At 42.9% G+C, this 14051-nt stretch overlaps 1 protein-coding gene across 3 annotated transcripts in view; it reads right to left on the bottom strand.

Annotated features, from left to right (window-relative positions):
- SLC17A5 (solute carrier family 17 member 5) overlaps window positions 1–14051 on the bottom strand; it is a 55900-nt gene that overhangs the window by 12569 nt on the left and 29280 nt on the right. For all 3 annotated transcript variants that reach the window (XM_003121410.5, XM_005654403.4, XM_013985139.3), the window contains 2 exons: window positions 11277–11409; window positions 9306–9453 (listed from right to left, as the gene is read on the bottom strand). In XM_003121410.5, the coding sequence (XP_003121458.2) occupies window positions 9306–9453; window positions 11277–11409 (281 nt within the window). The remainder of the gene's footprint in view (window positions 1–9305; window positions 9454–11276; window positions 11410–14051) is intronic.

The raw sequence follows: 14051 nt of genomic DNA, 5'->3' as shown, positions 1-14051 counted from the left end.
TTGGTCAGCTTACAGCAAGCACAGCACTGTTCATTACCTGAGGTATACAGTTACTCCATTCTCCTGCTTCTACAACTATTTGCTGGCATCATTTATATTATTAAACTGTTTAGCTTCATACCATATCTAGGTAAATATCTTTTTTTATTTATAGGACTCCCAAAATATCAGGGCTGGAGCAGGGTCTCTAAGACGTAGTTAACCACCCTGCTGATTCTGGAAGCCCAGTTCCAGGATCCTGCCTACAGATTGTCCAGTACCTGTTTCAGGGTGAGACCTGGGTACCTTCCCAGCCAGCAGAAGCTTACCCAGATGCAAGCAGGGACTGGGTTTCTTTCTTTCCTTTTCTTTTTTTTGCCTTTTGTTTTTTAGGGCCACAGCCGAGGCACACGGAAGTTCCCAGGCTAGGGGTCAAATCAGAGCTGCAGCTGGTGGCCTACACCACACCCACAGCAGCTCAGCAGCTCAGGATCTGAGCTGCATCTGCAACCTACACCACAACTCATGGCAACATCGGATCCTTAACTGACTGATCAAGGCCAGGGATCAAACCTGTGTCCTCATGGATGCTAGTCAGGTTCGTTAACCGCTGAGCCATGACGGGAACTCCCCACTTTTTAAGATATTTAAGTAAGTCTTTGAGGAGCACCTTGAGTGGTCCCTGGACCAAGGAGCTGGAAGACCTGGATTCAAGTCTGCCATTTGCTATGACTTTCCAAGTCATATGGCTCCCTTGTGCCTAGTTTCTTCATCTTGCAAACAAGTTCTCTGTGTTGGTATCTTCATCTGCTGTGTGCATGTTACCAATGGCCTCCTCGGCACCTGCTCCCATGAGGTTTAAGGGCACTGCCTCCTTCCTCTTGAACTTGAGAGGCATGTGCTGACTGCAATGAAGTCTCACAGTATTCCTGTGGCCATGAGGCTGCTTCAGGGGTGGGTATGTGACTCAGTCTGGTTCAATATGAAGTCTAGGACTTATTGCCATGTTGAAGAGAGGAGAAGACCCTTTCCTTTCTTGCTTGGGATAAATGAAGAAGCATGTAATCCCGTTGTTACTAGAAGTCATTTATGGTATCATGGAGGCAGAGTAGAGAATGGAGAAGAAACAGGTCTTGGGGGGCACCTGATGGATAGCTGGGTATCAACTCCTGCCCAAAGCTTCTGGGCTTTAGTAGATTATGCTTCTTAGCCAGCTTGAATTAGGATTCCTGTTCCTTCACCTAACAGCATCAAGAGATAACACGCCTAGTCTTCTTTTGTGCCCAAACTCTCAATTCCCGTATTTCTTCGACTCAAGCATAAGCTTGTTAAAATTGCAAACCTAGACCAATTCAACAGCACGTTTTTCAGGACTATGCTTGGGCTGCTAAAGATCGCCACTCAAAGAAATAACAACTCTATAAACCAGTGAGAGTACACTATTAATCTCAAATTTAGCTGATCCTCATCCATGATCCAAAGCTCTGCTAGGAGTTCTCAGTGACTATTTTTCTCAGGCGCTCTTTCCAGTTTTTACCATTCTCAAGTCCTTTACTCTGTATTTTAAAAACCTCAGTCTTGGAGTTCCTGGCGTGGCGCAGTGGTTAACGAATCCGACTAGAAACCCTGAGGTTGTGGGTTCGGTCCCTGCCCTTGCTCAGTGGGTTAACGATCCATCGTTGCCGTGAGCTGCATGCGGTGTAGGTTGCAGACGCGGCTCGGTTCCTGCGTTGCTGTGGCTCTGGCGTAGGCCGGTGGCCACAGCTCTGATTGGACCCCTAGCCTGGGAACCTCCATATGCCACGGGAGCAGCCCAAGAAATAGCAAAAAGACAAAAAAAAATAAAAAATAAAAAAATAAAAAAAATAAAAACCTCAGTCTTAGCAATGAACCTGACTCCCACGTCACAGAGAAAATCAAAGACTACCAGTTAAGATTTTTCAATCTGTTAATCTACTGCCACATAATAAATTACCTCAAAAGGTAGCTGCTTCAGATAACAAGTATTTAGCATCTCAGTTTCTGTGGGTCAGGAATGTGGAAGGTGCTTGGCTGGGTGATTCTGGCTCAACCTCAAGAGGTTTCAGTGAAGTTGCTGGCTGGGTCTGTGGTCATCGGAAGGCCTGTCCGGATCAGCTTCCAGGATTACTCGTGTGGCTGCTGGCTGGAGGCCTCAGTTCCGCCCCACTGGCCCTTGCATGTGCTCACCACGTGGCAGTGGGCATCCCCAGAATGGGTCATCTGAGAGAGAAAGAGCAAGGAGGATTCTGGGCTGCATTCTAGGGCCTGTCAGTGACCATCACTTCCCTCTACTCCTCAGAAACTAGTCACTAAGTCAGCCCACACACAAGAGGAGGGGAACTAGGCTCCACCTCCTTGAAGGGAGGAGTGTGGAAGAATTCTGGCTGTATTTTAAAACCACAGGCCTCAATTTCTCAGCTCACCTGAAAACTTTCTTCAACTGAAAAGTTCCTGCTTTCCTTCTCTTCTCCATTGAAAGCTCATCCTTCCTGTCTTTTACTACCCTGTTAGTTTTATTTCTTTACCATTTCATCTCTTGTTCTTCATTGGCCTTTTAATCTCAGCATATTAACACACCTGGGTCTCTTTAGTCTTAAAAAAATCCTTGGAGTTCCTGTCCTGGTGCACTGGGAACGAATCTGATGAGTATCCATGAGGATGTGGGCTCGATCCTTGGCTTTGCTCAAGTGGGTCGGGGATTTGGTGTTACTGTGAGCTGTGGTGTAGGTTGCAGATGCAGTTGGATCCTATGTTGCCATGGCTGTGGTGTAGGCTGGCAACTGTAGCTCCGATTTGACCCCTAGCCTGGGAACTTCCATATGCCCTGGTGTAGCCCTAAAAAAAAAATTCTTCATCAGTGTCCATCTTTGGCTTTTTTACTTCCCTCACAGTTAACAGCTTTGAAAGAGCTGTTTCTTGGCAGTGGTTCGCAAATCTTAATTCCTTGAGAACAACACAGAGGGGAACAGGATGGAGATTTCCTGGCTCTGTGACCAGTGATTCCGCATTGTTTTGAATAGACACTCTGGTGATTCTGCCGTGGAGACAATACTGGATCCTTAACCTGCTGTGCCACAGTGGGAACTTTGAAACCGCTGTTATGCTGTTTTCATTTCTTCATCCTCCCCCTCATACCTCAGGTCACTGCAGCCCAGCTTCTGCCTCCGAGCTCCATGGGAGCCCTGTCACCACGATCAATGACGAACTTCTCCACCTGGCTGTCTGACGCACAGAACACGTTCATTATTCCTTTACTTAACTTCCATGGGGCACCTGACACTGCCGATCAAGCTGTCCCTTTGGGGTACTAATCTCTCTCACTTTCCTTATCCTTCTCCTGTTGCTTCTTCTCAGTTATCTTTGTATCACGCTCTTCCTTCCCATGGATTCCCGAAGTTCTCACAGTTTACTGCATAGTTTTATCCAACTCCACAGCTTCATTCACGCTCCAATGTCAAATGCTCCTACATCTTTATCTCGAGTCCAGGTTGCATTCCTGAATTGAGGACTGGATGGTCTCCATCTACTTGACAACAGGCTACATCCTCAACTTTCCTTCCATCTTCCTGGTTGTTCCCTTTTGGTCTCCTTTTCTGGTTATTTCCCCTCTTGCTGGTTTCACTTGTTTTCCAAGATCCAGTCCTGGGACACTTACCTTGCAATTCTACCTTTCTCCCCAGGCAATCCTTGTCTTGAGAAACTTCGAAAGGTTGGATTACTACTAGAATTTTCATTTCTGGTCAATTTTATGAGTTCTAGATCCAAAGGTCAAACTACTTACATCTATTACTTTCTAGATGTTTTTCACAAATCACTAAAATTTAACATGTGAAATTTTTATCTCCCCCAAAGACTCTTCTTCCTTCAGACACCCCAGTTTCAGTAACTGGTACAACTATCCACCCAATTGCTCAGGCAAAAATACATGGAAATCATCATCCTTAATCACTTCCTTACTCTTCAGGTCTAATCTATTGTCAAGTCTCATCTACTGTATTTATAAAAATCGCAAGTGACTCTACTTCTTTACATCTCATATCCCTGTTCTTTTTTTTTTTTTTTTTTTTTTTGTCTTTTTGCTATTTCTTGGGCCGCTCCTGCGGCATATGGAGGTTCCCAGGCTAGGGGTCGAATCAGAGCTGTAGCCACCGGCCTACACCAGAGCCACAGCAACGTGGGATCCGAGCCGCGTCTGCAACCTACACCACAGCTCACGGCAACGCCGGACCCTTAACCCACTGAGCAAGGGCAGGGACCGAACCCGCAACCTCATGGTTCCTAGTCGGATTCGTTAACCACTGCGCCACGACGGGAACTCCTCATATCCCTGTTCTAAGATGTCATTGCCTCTATCTGGGTCACTGCAACTGGCTTCCTCTACTTGAATTCTTATCCATACATGAGTGACCTTAATATACAGAGAATGTCATTCCTATCTGTTTAGGATACAATATAAAATACTAATCTGTTTTCTCCCCAGTGACTTTCTTCTCTGCTTCTCAGCCACAAATGACCTTCTCTCAGGTATAAATTACCTTCTCTCAGGTAAATGAAGTACATTCTTATGGACTGATTTGTTTTTTCCTGGATTTTGAGGGCCGCATTTGTGGCATATGGAAGTTCCTGGGCTAGGGAACAAATTGGAGCTGCAGCTGCTGGCCTACACCACAGCCACAGCCACACTAGATCCGAGCCTGTCACTTATGCTGCATGCTTGCAGCAATGAAAGATCTTTAACCCACTGAGTGAGGCCAGGGATTGAACCTGCATCCTCATGGGCACTAGTAGGGTTCTTAACCCGCTGAGCCACAACAGGAATCCTACGGAAGTTGTATGCTTCCGAAATCTGTATGTTGAAGCCCTAACCTACAGTGTGATTACTTGAGGAGGTGATAAAGGTCAGAGGTCATAGTGGGAGGGCTCTACTCTGACAGAGCCAGTACCCTCATGAGAAGAGGAGGAGACAGCACAGGCGAGCACACTGAGGAAGGCCACAGAGGCGCACAGCAACCAGCCAGTCCTCTGTAAAGCAGGAAGAGAGCCCTCACAAGAAACCAACTGCACTGGCACCTTGATCTTGGACTCTGAGCCTCTAGAGCTATGAGAAAAAATACGCTTCTGTGGTCTAAGGCACCCAGTCTATAGTATTTTGTTCTGGAAGCCCAAGAAGACTAAGACACACACCAATTTCCTTCTCCTCTCATGTAAATTCTTCTGTCAGGAATATTCCTTCCTTTTTGCCTAATTTCTTACTCAACTCTTCAGGCTCTAACTTAAATAGCACTTCCTCAGAGGCCTTCCCTTGCTCTCTCGACCTGCGTTATATCTCACTATTATGTCCTCCCACTTTCTCTTCAAAATTTGGTTTCTACTTGTGTGATTCTTCTGTGTCCGCTGTCACGGACTGAAAGATCCACAGGCAGGCTGTGCCCTCACGGCTGGCGCTTGGTAGGCATTTGATTAGTATTTGTCTAAAGGATGAATTATCCTAACATATGACAACTGTTCATTTAAAAATGTATTGTAGTTGGTTTACAGTGTTGTGTGAATCTCTGCTGTACAGTGCTCATTTTTAATTCTTTCTTTCTGAACTAGATTGATCTCCTTGCGAGCAGGAGTTGGGTTTTACATCCTTCAGTGCCAGGCTGAGGGCTATGCATGGTAGGGATTCTGTAAACATTGCTGTGTTCATGAGAGACTGGACCAAACAGGGCTGCGTGCTCAGACATGCAACGGAAGCCCTGAGGATCTTAAAGTGAGATGCTAGTTCAGTAAGTCTGGCGAGATGCTCGTGAATCTGAATTTCACACAGGCCCACATGTAATGCTGACACCACTGGTCCATGGACCACACTTTACATAGTGAGAGACAAGAATATTCTATTTATTTATTTATTTTTTGGTCTTTTTAGGGCCGCATCTATGGCATATGGAAGTTTCCAGGCTAGGGGTCGACTCAGAGCTACAGCTGGCGGCCTACACCACAGCCACAGCAACACGGGATCTGAGCCGTACCTGTGACCTACACCACAGCTTGTGCCAATGCTGGATCCTTAACCCACTGAGTGAGGCCAGAGTTGAACCTACATCCTCATGGATGCTAGTCAGGTTCGTTACTGCTGAGCCATGACGGGAACTCTGAGACAAGAATATTCTAAATCCTGGAGTTCCCATCATGACTCAGTGATAATGACCCTTACTGCCTGGGAACTTTCATATGTGACACGAGTGGCCCTAAAAAGCAAACAAACAAAAAAAAGAATATTCGAAATCCTTCCTAGTTCTAACTTTTGATGACTCTATAAACTACACACTGTTTATGGGAAATCCTCTCCAGATTCCTTTTCTAATCAGTAGCTAAAGGAACATATTTCAATCCCATAATTATTTGCTACATTGTGGCTCAGTGGAAATGAATCTTACTAGTGTTCATGAGAATGCGGGTTCAATCCCTGGCCTTGTTCAGTGAGTTAAGGATCCAGTGTTGCCATGAGCTGTGGTATAGGTCACAGATGCAGCTCAGATCTCAAGTTGCTGTGGCTGTGGTGTAGGCTGGCAGCTGCAGCTCTAATTTGACCCCTAGCCTGGGAACCTCCATATGTCACAGGTACAGCCCTAAAAAGCAAAAAAAAAAAAAAGTAAAAATTAAAAAAAATTATTTGCTATTCCTTAAATCCTCTCCTGGGTAATGGGGCTTAGTCTCCACTTTGTAAATTTCTTCTCTTTCTTCATTATGTTAAACTCCTTCAGCTCTTAATGTACCAATACATATACTTGACAGATATTTTCTAGCTTGTAAAGTTTACGAATTCTTTCCTTATTTCTTCTTTCTCATAAGGAAGAGTGTTAAAGAAAAGTGTTGATTGACAAACAATAAAACCAGTACAGGAAAAGTTTTTTAGAAAGAATTTTGGCATGGTACTGAATATAAAAGTCTATTTTCATTCTTCCTCCATGCAGCTGACTGACTGGCACTGACTGTTGGTCCAGCACAGGACCAGAGGCTGGAGCTGCTGGGGTTAAAAGGACAGACTTTGGCCCTGAACTCTCAGAGCTCACAGCCCCAGAGCTTTTGCTTAGGTTACCTGTTGCTTCAAATGGTTTCTTGGCCCAGTGCCTGAGTGTTCCCCACTGTTATGAGTCTATAGCACTGAAGTGCCCACTTTCTTAGTACGATCTTACATATCAACCACTCAACCAGTACGGACTGGGGCTGCCTGTCCTAGTGCAGAAGCTATGGTATGGATATACAAAAGGCCTCAGTCTGAGGGAGTGTACAAACTGGGGACATAAGAAAGAGAAGAGTTACACTTAGAAATAATTGCAATAAATTAAGGTCTAATGTTCAGCATAAAATGAGAAAATGAGAAAATGAGAAAAGAAAAAGAGAAAAGCACAAAGTCTGGAAATGTTGGTCAAGAAGTGGGATATGACCTGGGAAGGATTCGGATGGATGGAGAGGGAAGGCACTGGCCCAGGGGCCGAGAATGAGCCCCGGAAGAAGGCAACATTGAGCCATGGACAGGACTGGGCCCGCACTGGGCACACAAGGACCCCAATCCTGTGACCCTCCGATTTTTAGGCTCCCATACAAAACAAGAGACTGCTTAGAATGATTTAAAGGGCCACTCTGGTTCTAGGATCATCCATTTATTGGAGCTTATCTAGATATATCTATTGGAGCGATGGGACACTGAGGATTAACAGGAATCTGAAGATTCTGTGGTAGTCAAGGTGAGAAGAATTTGGGGCAGGAGACTTTTCTCCAGAAATAAATTCGTGTTCATTATTTTAAAAAATTAAGTGCACCAAATCCTCTGGGTTAATATATTTACATAGTCCCCTCCTCTACCTTGTCAGCTGGCACAAAAGAATTCTAGAAGTATGAGGCCCAGAGAATATTTCCAGAGAAATTAGCTGTAGGAAGAATCCTGGGTTTAAAAGTAAGAATTTAGGGGGAAGCTTTCGCTCTTATCATTTAATAGCTATGTGGTATAAGACAAGTTACTTGACTTCTCTGAATCTGAGTTTTCTCAGTCATAAAATAGGTTAAGAATACCCATCTCATAGGAATGCTTTAAGGATCAATAAGATTACATTTGGGAAGGTGATTTGTAAGCTATCAAGTGCTAAACAAATAGATTTGCACAAAGTAAAGTTCATAATTGGACAAATAACTTGGTCTGGTCTTGGAGATCCATCCATCCAACTAAATACCAGCTCTGTGCCAAGCCCCACAGTGAGCCCCGAGGAGGTAAGAAAGAGCCCATGCCCTCATGGAGTTCCTGTCCTAGATGGGTGTCGTGCGTAATGTTTTTATGGGGACATGGGGACAGAGGTGATGACAGTTAAAAGTTTAAATTTAAAAACAACTTCATGAAGTTCCCATCATGGGTCAGTGGTTAACGAACCTGACTAGTATCCATGAGGATGCAGGTTTGATCCCTGGCCTTACTCAGTGTGTTAAGGATCCTTTGTTGCCGTGAGCTGTAGTGTAGGTCGAATACATGACATAGTTGGTGTGGCATAGGCTGGCAGCCACAGCTCTGATTCTACTCCTAGCCTGGGAACCTACATATGCTGCGGGTGCAGCCCTAAAAAGACAAAAATAAAATAAAATAAATTAAAAAATAAAAAAATAAAAACAACTTCAAGCTTTAATTATTGTGTAAACTGAAATCTTGTTTAAGAATTTAAAGACAGACAGTCAAATACATAGAGACAGAAGATGAAAGGGTGATTGCCAGGGGACTGGGGTGGAGTGAGGTGGATGGGGAGTTAATGTTTAATGGGTCCAGAGTTTAGGTGTGGGCAGACAAAAGTTCTGGAATGAATTATGGTGATGGCTGCATGATAATGTGAATGAATACACTTAATGCCATAGAACTGTACACTTAAAAATGGTTAAAATGGTAAGTCTTGGTATATATTTTTTACTATGATTAAAGAAAATAAAGTGAGAGACAATCTTTTTTTTTTCTAAATGTGTATATATATATATATATATATATATATATATATATATATATATACACATTCTTTTAAAATATTCTTTTCCATAATATTCTATCCCAGGATATAGTTCTGTGTGCTATAAAGTAGGACCTCATTGCTTATCCATTCTAAATGTCATAGTTTGCATCTACCAACCTCAGACTCCCAGTCCATCCCACTCCCTCCCCCTCTACAACCTCAGTCTGTTCTCTCTCTCTCTGTGAGTCTGTTTCTGTTCTGTAGACAGGTTCATTTATGCCGTATTTTAGATTCCACATGTAAGTCAGAACCAATCTTTATATAAGTACTCACGAAGGAGCAATGTCCAGATGGCTGATGCTAAATCCAGAAGAGCAAAAGCCTCCTAGGGTTGTTGAGATGGTTAGGAATGCAACAGCCAGGGAATAGTCACAGCCTATAAAGCCAGCAGCTACCAGGAATACCGCAGGTCCAAACATTCCTGGAGTTAAAAAGTTATAGAAAGAAAACAAAGGAAGCCCCAGTATCAACATTTGCTTGCTCTACCTTAATACAGTATAAATCTGAGATTTGATGTTACTGCCACCTACTGTAGAGATATTGTACTGCCTAGAAGACTCAATTTCAATTACATAGTATCATAGCATCATGAAAAAGATTAATGCAACTATTACAAAAGTTGAAAAATACCTCATTATGCAATATTATTAAATCTGTATGTGTTCAGGACTCAGTTACAATGTTTAAGAAAAGAGCAAGAGGAGTTCCTGTTGTGGCTCGGTGGTAACGAATGAGATGAGAATCCAAGAGGACCTGGGTTCGATCCCTGGCCCTGCTCAGTGGGTTAAGGATCCAGAGTTGCTGTGAGCTATGGTGTAGGTCACAGATTCAACTCAGATCTGGTGCTGCTGTGGCTGTGATATATGGTGGAGGATGCAGCTCCGATTCCACCCCTAGCCTGGGAAATTTCATATGCTGTGGGTGTGGCCCTAAAAAAAAAAAAAAAAAAAGAGCAAGATATGGTTTAGAGAGGAGCAATAGTTGAATAGTTGATAAACTAAATAATGAACTTTGTTGGATAAAGTTAGAAAAACATTCCACCTAGGTTTTGACAACTGAAAACAACATGCACAGTTTATTACAGGCAGTTAAGCATAACATACAAATAATATAGGAAGAGACTTAATGGGTGAGATGCTGGTTTTTCTGTGCCATCCAACAGCTCTCTGAGATGATGGAACTGCTATATTTGCACATACAGCAACTGAGGAACTTATTCTTAAATTTCAATTCCATTTAATGCCACATATGACTAGTGGCTACAGTACTGGATAGAGGAGGCCCACAGAAAGCCAAAAAAGAGAAAACTGAATTAAATCTAAATGAATTTATTTCACTTGTAGATGTGGAAAAATCTCTTTTTAAGAGTTGAGGTCAATAGGCAGTGGGACAGGACAGTGCATTCTAGTCGTAGGTGCTCAGAAAGTGCTTTCGTAATTATACTTCAGAGGGTCCTTTTACAATGTAATTACCTTCAGTGACCTCCAGGGTCCCTAAGTACTTGTATAATTATCCTAGATAGTCCAAAAACTTTTCTTTTCTTTCTTTCTTTTTTTTAAGGGCCACATCTGCAGCACATGGAAGTTCCCAGGCTAGGGGTCCAGTCAGAGCTATAGCTGCCGGCCCACACCACAGCCACAGCAACGTGGGATCCGAGCCACATGTGCATGCTATACCACAGCTCATGGCAATGCCGGATCCTTAACTCACTGAGCGAGGCCAGAGATCGAACCTGCAATCTCATAGACCCTATCTGGGTTTGTTAACCACTTAGCCACAATGGGAACTCCTGACAAGTTACTTTTCTGAAACCAGAGTCTGCAGCACATGATTATTTAAGGTTCCTCTGAATTCTTTGATTTATAGCTAGCTACTCCTTTGACATAATAATATTGGCATATATTTTCAATTGAAATTTAAAATAGAAAAGGGAGGGAGGCTTAAAAAATCTTATTTTCATTGCAAACTTAGAGCTGAAAACAAAGAGTTATAAAATTCTGGAGGAGATATTCAGCAAAGTGAGCCATTTTTTATAGTTATAAGAGTATGGTAGAGATAACAGGATATTATAAATCTTAATCCTCAAAATGCATCATTCAAAAAGTACCATTTTGTACAGACATGCACTACATGCATTAAAAGATATTGATTTACCATGTAAACAAATGACTAATATCAATTTCATTTTGCCTTGCATTGTAAACACATTAAACAAGTGTAAACCAAAACCAGATTTTTACCTACCAATAAGGCTAAAAACTCTTCGGACACACAGAGTTGAAAAATTCCATTTTGCTCTTAAATTGTCAGCAGCTTGACCAGACAGAATCATACATACCCAGCAGCCGAAATAAGGGACTGCAGATAAAAACCCATTCTGGAAGGAATAAGAAGATCCAGGATTAATTACAGAGGGAGGAGAACCAACATGCACACACATACACCTTTTTTTTTTTTTGCTTTCTAGGGCCAAGCCTGAGGCATATGGAAGTTTCCAGGCTAGCTGTTGAACAGGAGCTACAGCTGCTGGCCTACACCACAGCCAACACAGGATCTGAGCCACGTCTGTGACCTACACCACAGCTCAGGGCAACGCCAGATCCTTAACCCCCTGAATGAGACCAGGGATTGAATCCCCATTCTCATGGATACTAGTTTCCTTTGTGCCACAATGGGAACTCCCACACACACCCTATTTGAAAGCAAAGGAAATACAGAGCAATATTCTCTAAACTTTATATAACTATAGGGAGTAAGTTTGGTTTTTAGAAGGATCATGAGATTCAGTTCTGTGCAGTCTGCAGAGCCTGCCTCAGAGGGAAGCAGAGCTCCCCAGAGTCTCAGGAAAATCCTCAATGTTATTTTGGGACCTAGGCTATAATGAGAGATGTCCTCCTCTTAGCCTATGGATTATACCCACACATCACTTTTCACATATTTATTTATTCTAAAAATATTTTTTATTATAAAATAAAATTCAGATACAGAAAAGCACATGCATCAAATGCACAGCTTAGTGACTTCTAAAAGGAACACCATCTGGGTCAGTGCTGGGGCAGTGACACAGGCTCTGAAGAGAGGACAAAGGCAGCGACACACACAGCTCTATTTTTCCCTCTTCTTTCCCTTTATGTCACCACCTGAGCAAAATGAATACGTCACAAGATATGAAACAGGATTTATTATGGAAGTGTGTTATTTGCTTTGTAGGTAATAATTTGACAGTCAGCTTTTTAGGAAATCACCAGTTTCATAATGGAGAAAACATAATCAGGTTAGCACAAACCTGACGTGCCAAGACTAAATGGCCCAGTTCTGGGAGTTCAGTTGTGGCTCAGTGGTAATGAACCTGACTAGTCTCCATGAGGACATGGGTTCGATCCCTGGCCTCACTCAGTGGCTTAAGGATCTGGCATTGCGGTGAGCTGTGGTGTAGGGTGCAGACGTGGCTTGGATCCTGCATTGCTCTGGCTGTGGTATAGGCCAGCAGCCGTAGCTCCTATTTGACCTCTAACCTGGGAATCTCCATATGCTGTGGGTGCGGCTCTAAAAAGACAAAAGAAAAAAAAGGCCCAGTTCTGACAGAAACAAAAGTTTTTATAGTCTGAGAAAGATGGGTACACCTGTTAGGGTTTTATAAACACAAAAGGTAGAAAGATATTTTACCACTGATATTTAAATTTGGTAATAATTCTATATAAGCATCATCAATGGTACAGACCAGCAACATTTTTAATACATATACTTTTTCTTCTAAGGCCACACTCAAGGCATATGGAAGTTCCCAGGCTAGAGGTCGAATTGGAGCTGCAGCTGCTGGCCTACACCACAGCCACAGCAATGAGGGATCCTTAACCCACTGAGTGAGGCCAGGGATCAAACCCACATCCTCGTGGATCCTAGTCAGGTTTGTTACCACTGAGCTAGAATGGGCACTCCCAAAAGATTCTAGTTTTAAAGTCATTATAGAACTAAAAAAAGAAAGTAATGAAAAGTAATTGAAGCCAATTAAGTACATATCACTAATTACCAGTCAGCTATTGATAGTTCATTCTTTCTCTAGTACTTCTGGGAAAATTTCAAATAGAAGCATCAGTGGAGTGATATTTGTGTTTGCATTCAAGGCTTCAATACAGAAGCGCCTGCATTAAGGCTCTGTTAACAAAGAGCTTAGAGAAAACAGGCTTGCTCACAAGTCCATACCATCCTATTGCTAAAGCCTCAGTGCAGTTTAACATCTGTCAACGCCGTTGACAGAGGTAGTTCAGTGAAATTGATCTTGTTTTCCAAAAGTAGCCAGAGGAGTTCTTCACAGCTAGTTGCTTGGGTGAAGTTTAAGGTTTGGGCCATGTGACCAATGTTTCTGGCTTGCTTTGGAAGCATGGTGCCCAAAGGTGCCCGTCATTTAACCGTTGTTGACAGAGCTAAGTCCATGTAATCTGTGCAGCTGTGCATCAGCTCTGCTGTCTACATCCTCATCCAGGCCGCTCTTCACCTCCAGGGCTTCCACTTCATGACTGTGGAATATACCACAGTTTGTTTATCTATTCATTATCTGATACACATTTGGGTTGTTTCCACCTTTCAGTTATTATGAGTCATGATGTTTTGAACTTCCATATACTTGTTTTTGATGTTTTTATGTGGACATGTGTTCACTTCCCTTGGGTATAAACTCAGGAATATTATTACTGGTAATAATAACTTTTTTTTTTTTTTTAGGGCCACACCCACAGCATATAAAGGTTCCCAGGCTAGGGGCTGAATTGGAGCTATAGTCGCTGGCCTACACCACAGCCATAGCAACTCGGGACCCAAGCTGCATCTGGGACTTACACCACAGCTCAGGGCAACACTGGATCCTTAACCTGCTGAGCAAGGCCAGGGATCGAACCTGCAACCTCATGGTTACTAGTTGGCTTCGTTTCTGCTATGCCACAATGGGAACTCCATGGTCATTATAATGTTATGGTTAACTTTTTGAGGAATTTCCAATTTGTTTTCCACATTGGCTACAAA

This window comes from Sus scrofa, chromosome 1 (genome assembly GCF_054392235.1).
Source record: "Sus scrofa isolate SSC_HxYL_T2T_F1_AM1 chromosome 1, Sscrofa_HxYL_maternal_Yorkshire_Landrace_v2.0, whole genome shotgun sequence".
Classification (NCBI taxonomy): Eukaryota; Metazoa; Chordata; class Mammalia; order Artiodactyla; family Suidae; genus Sus; species Sus scrofa.
Note: the sequence above shows the minus strand (reverse complement) of the source record. Positions and strands in the feature narration are given on the sequence as shown.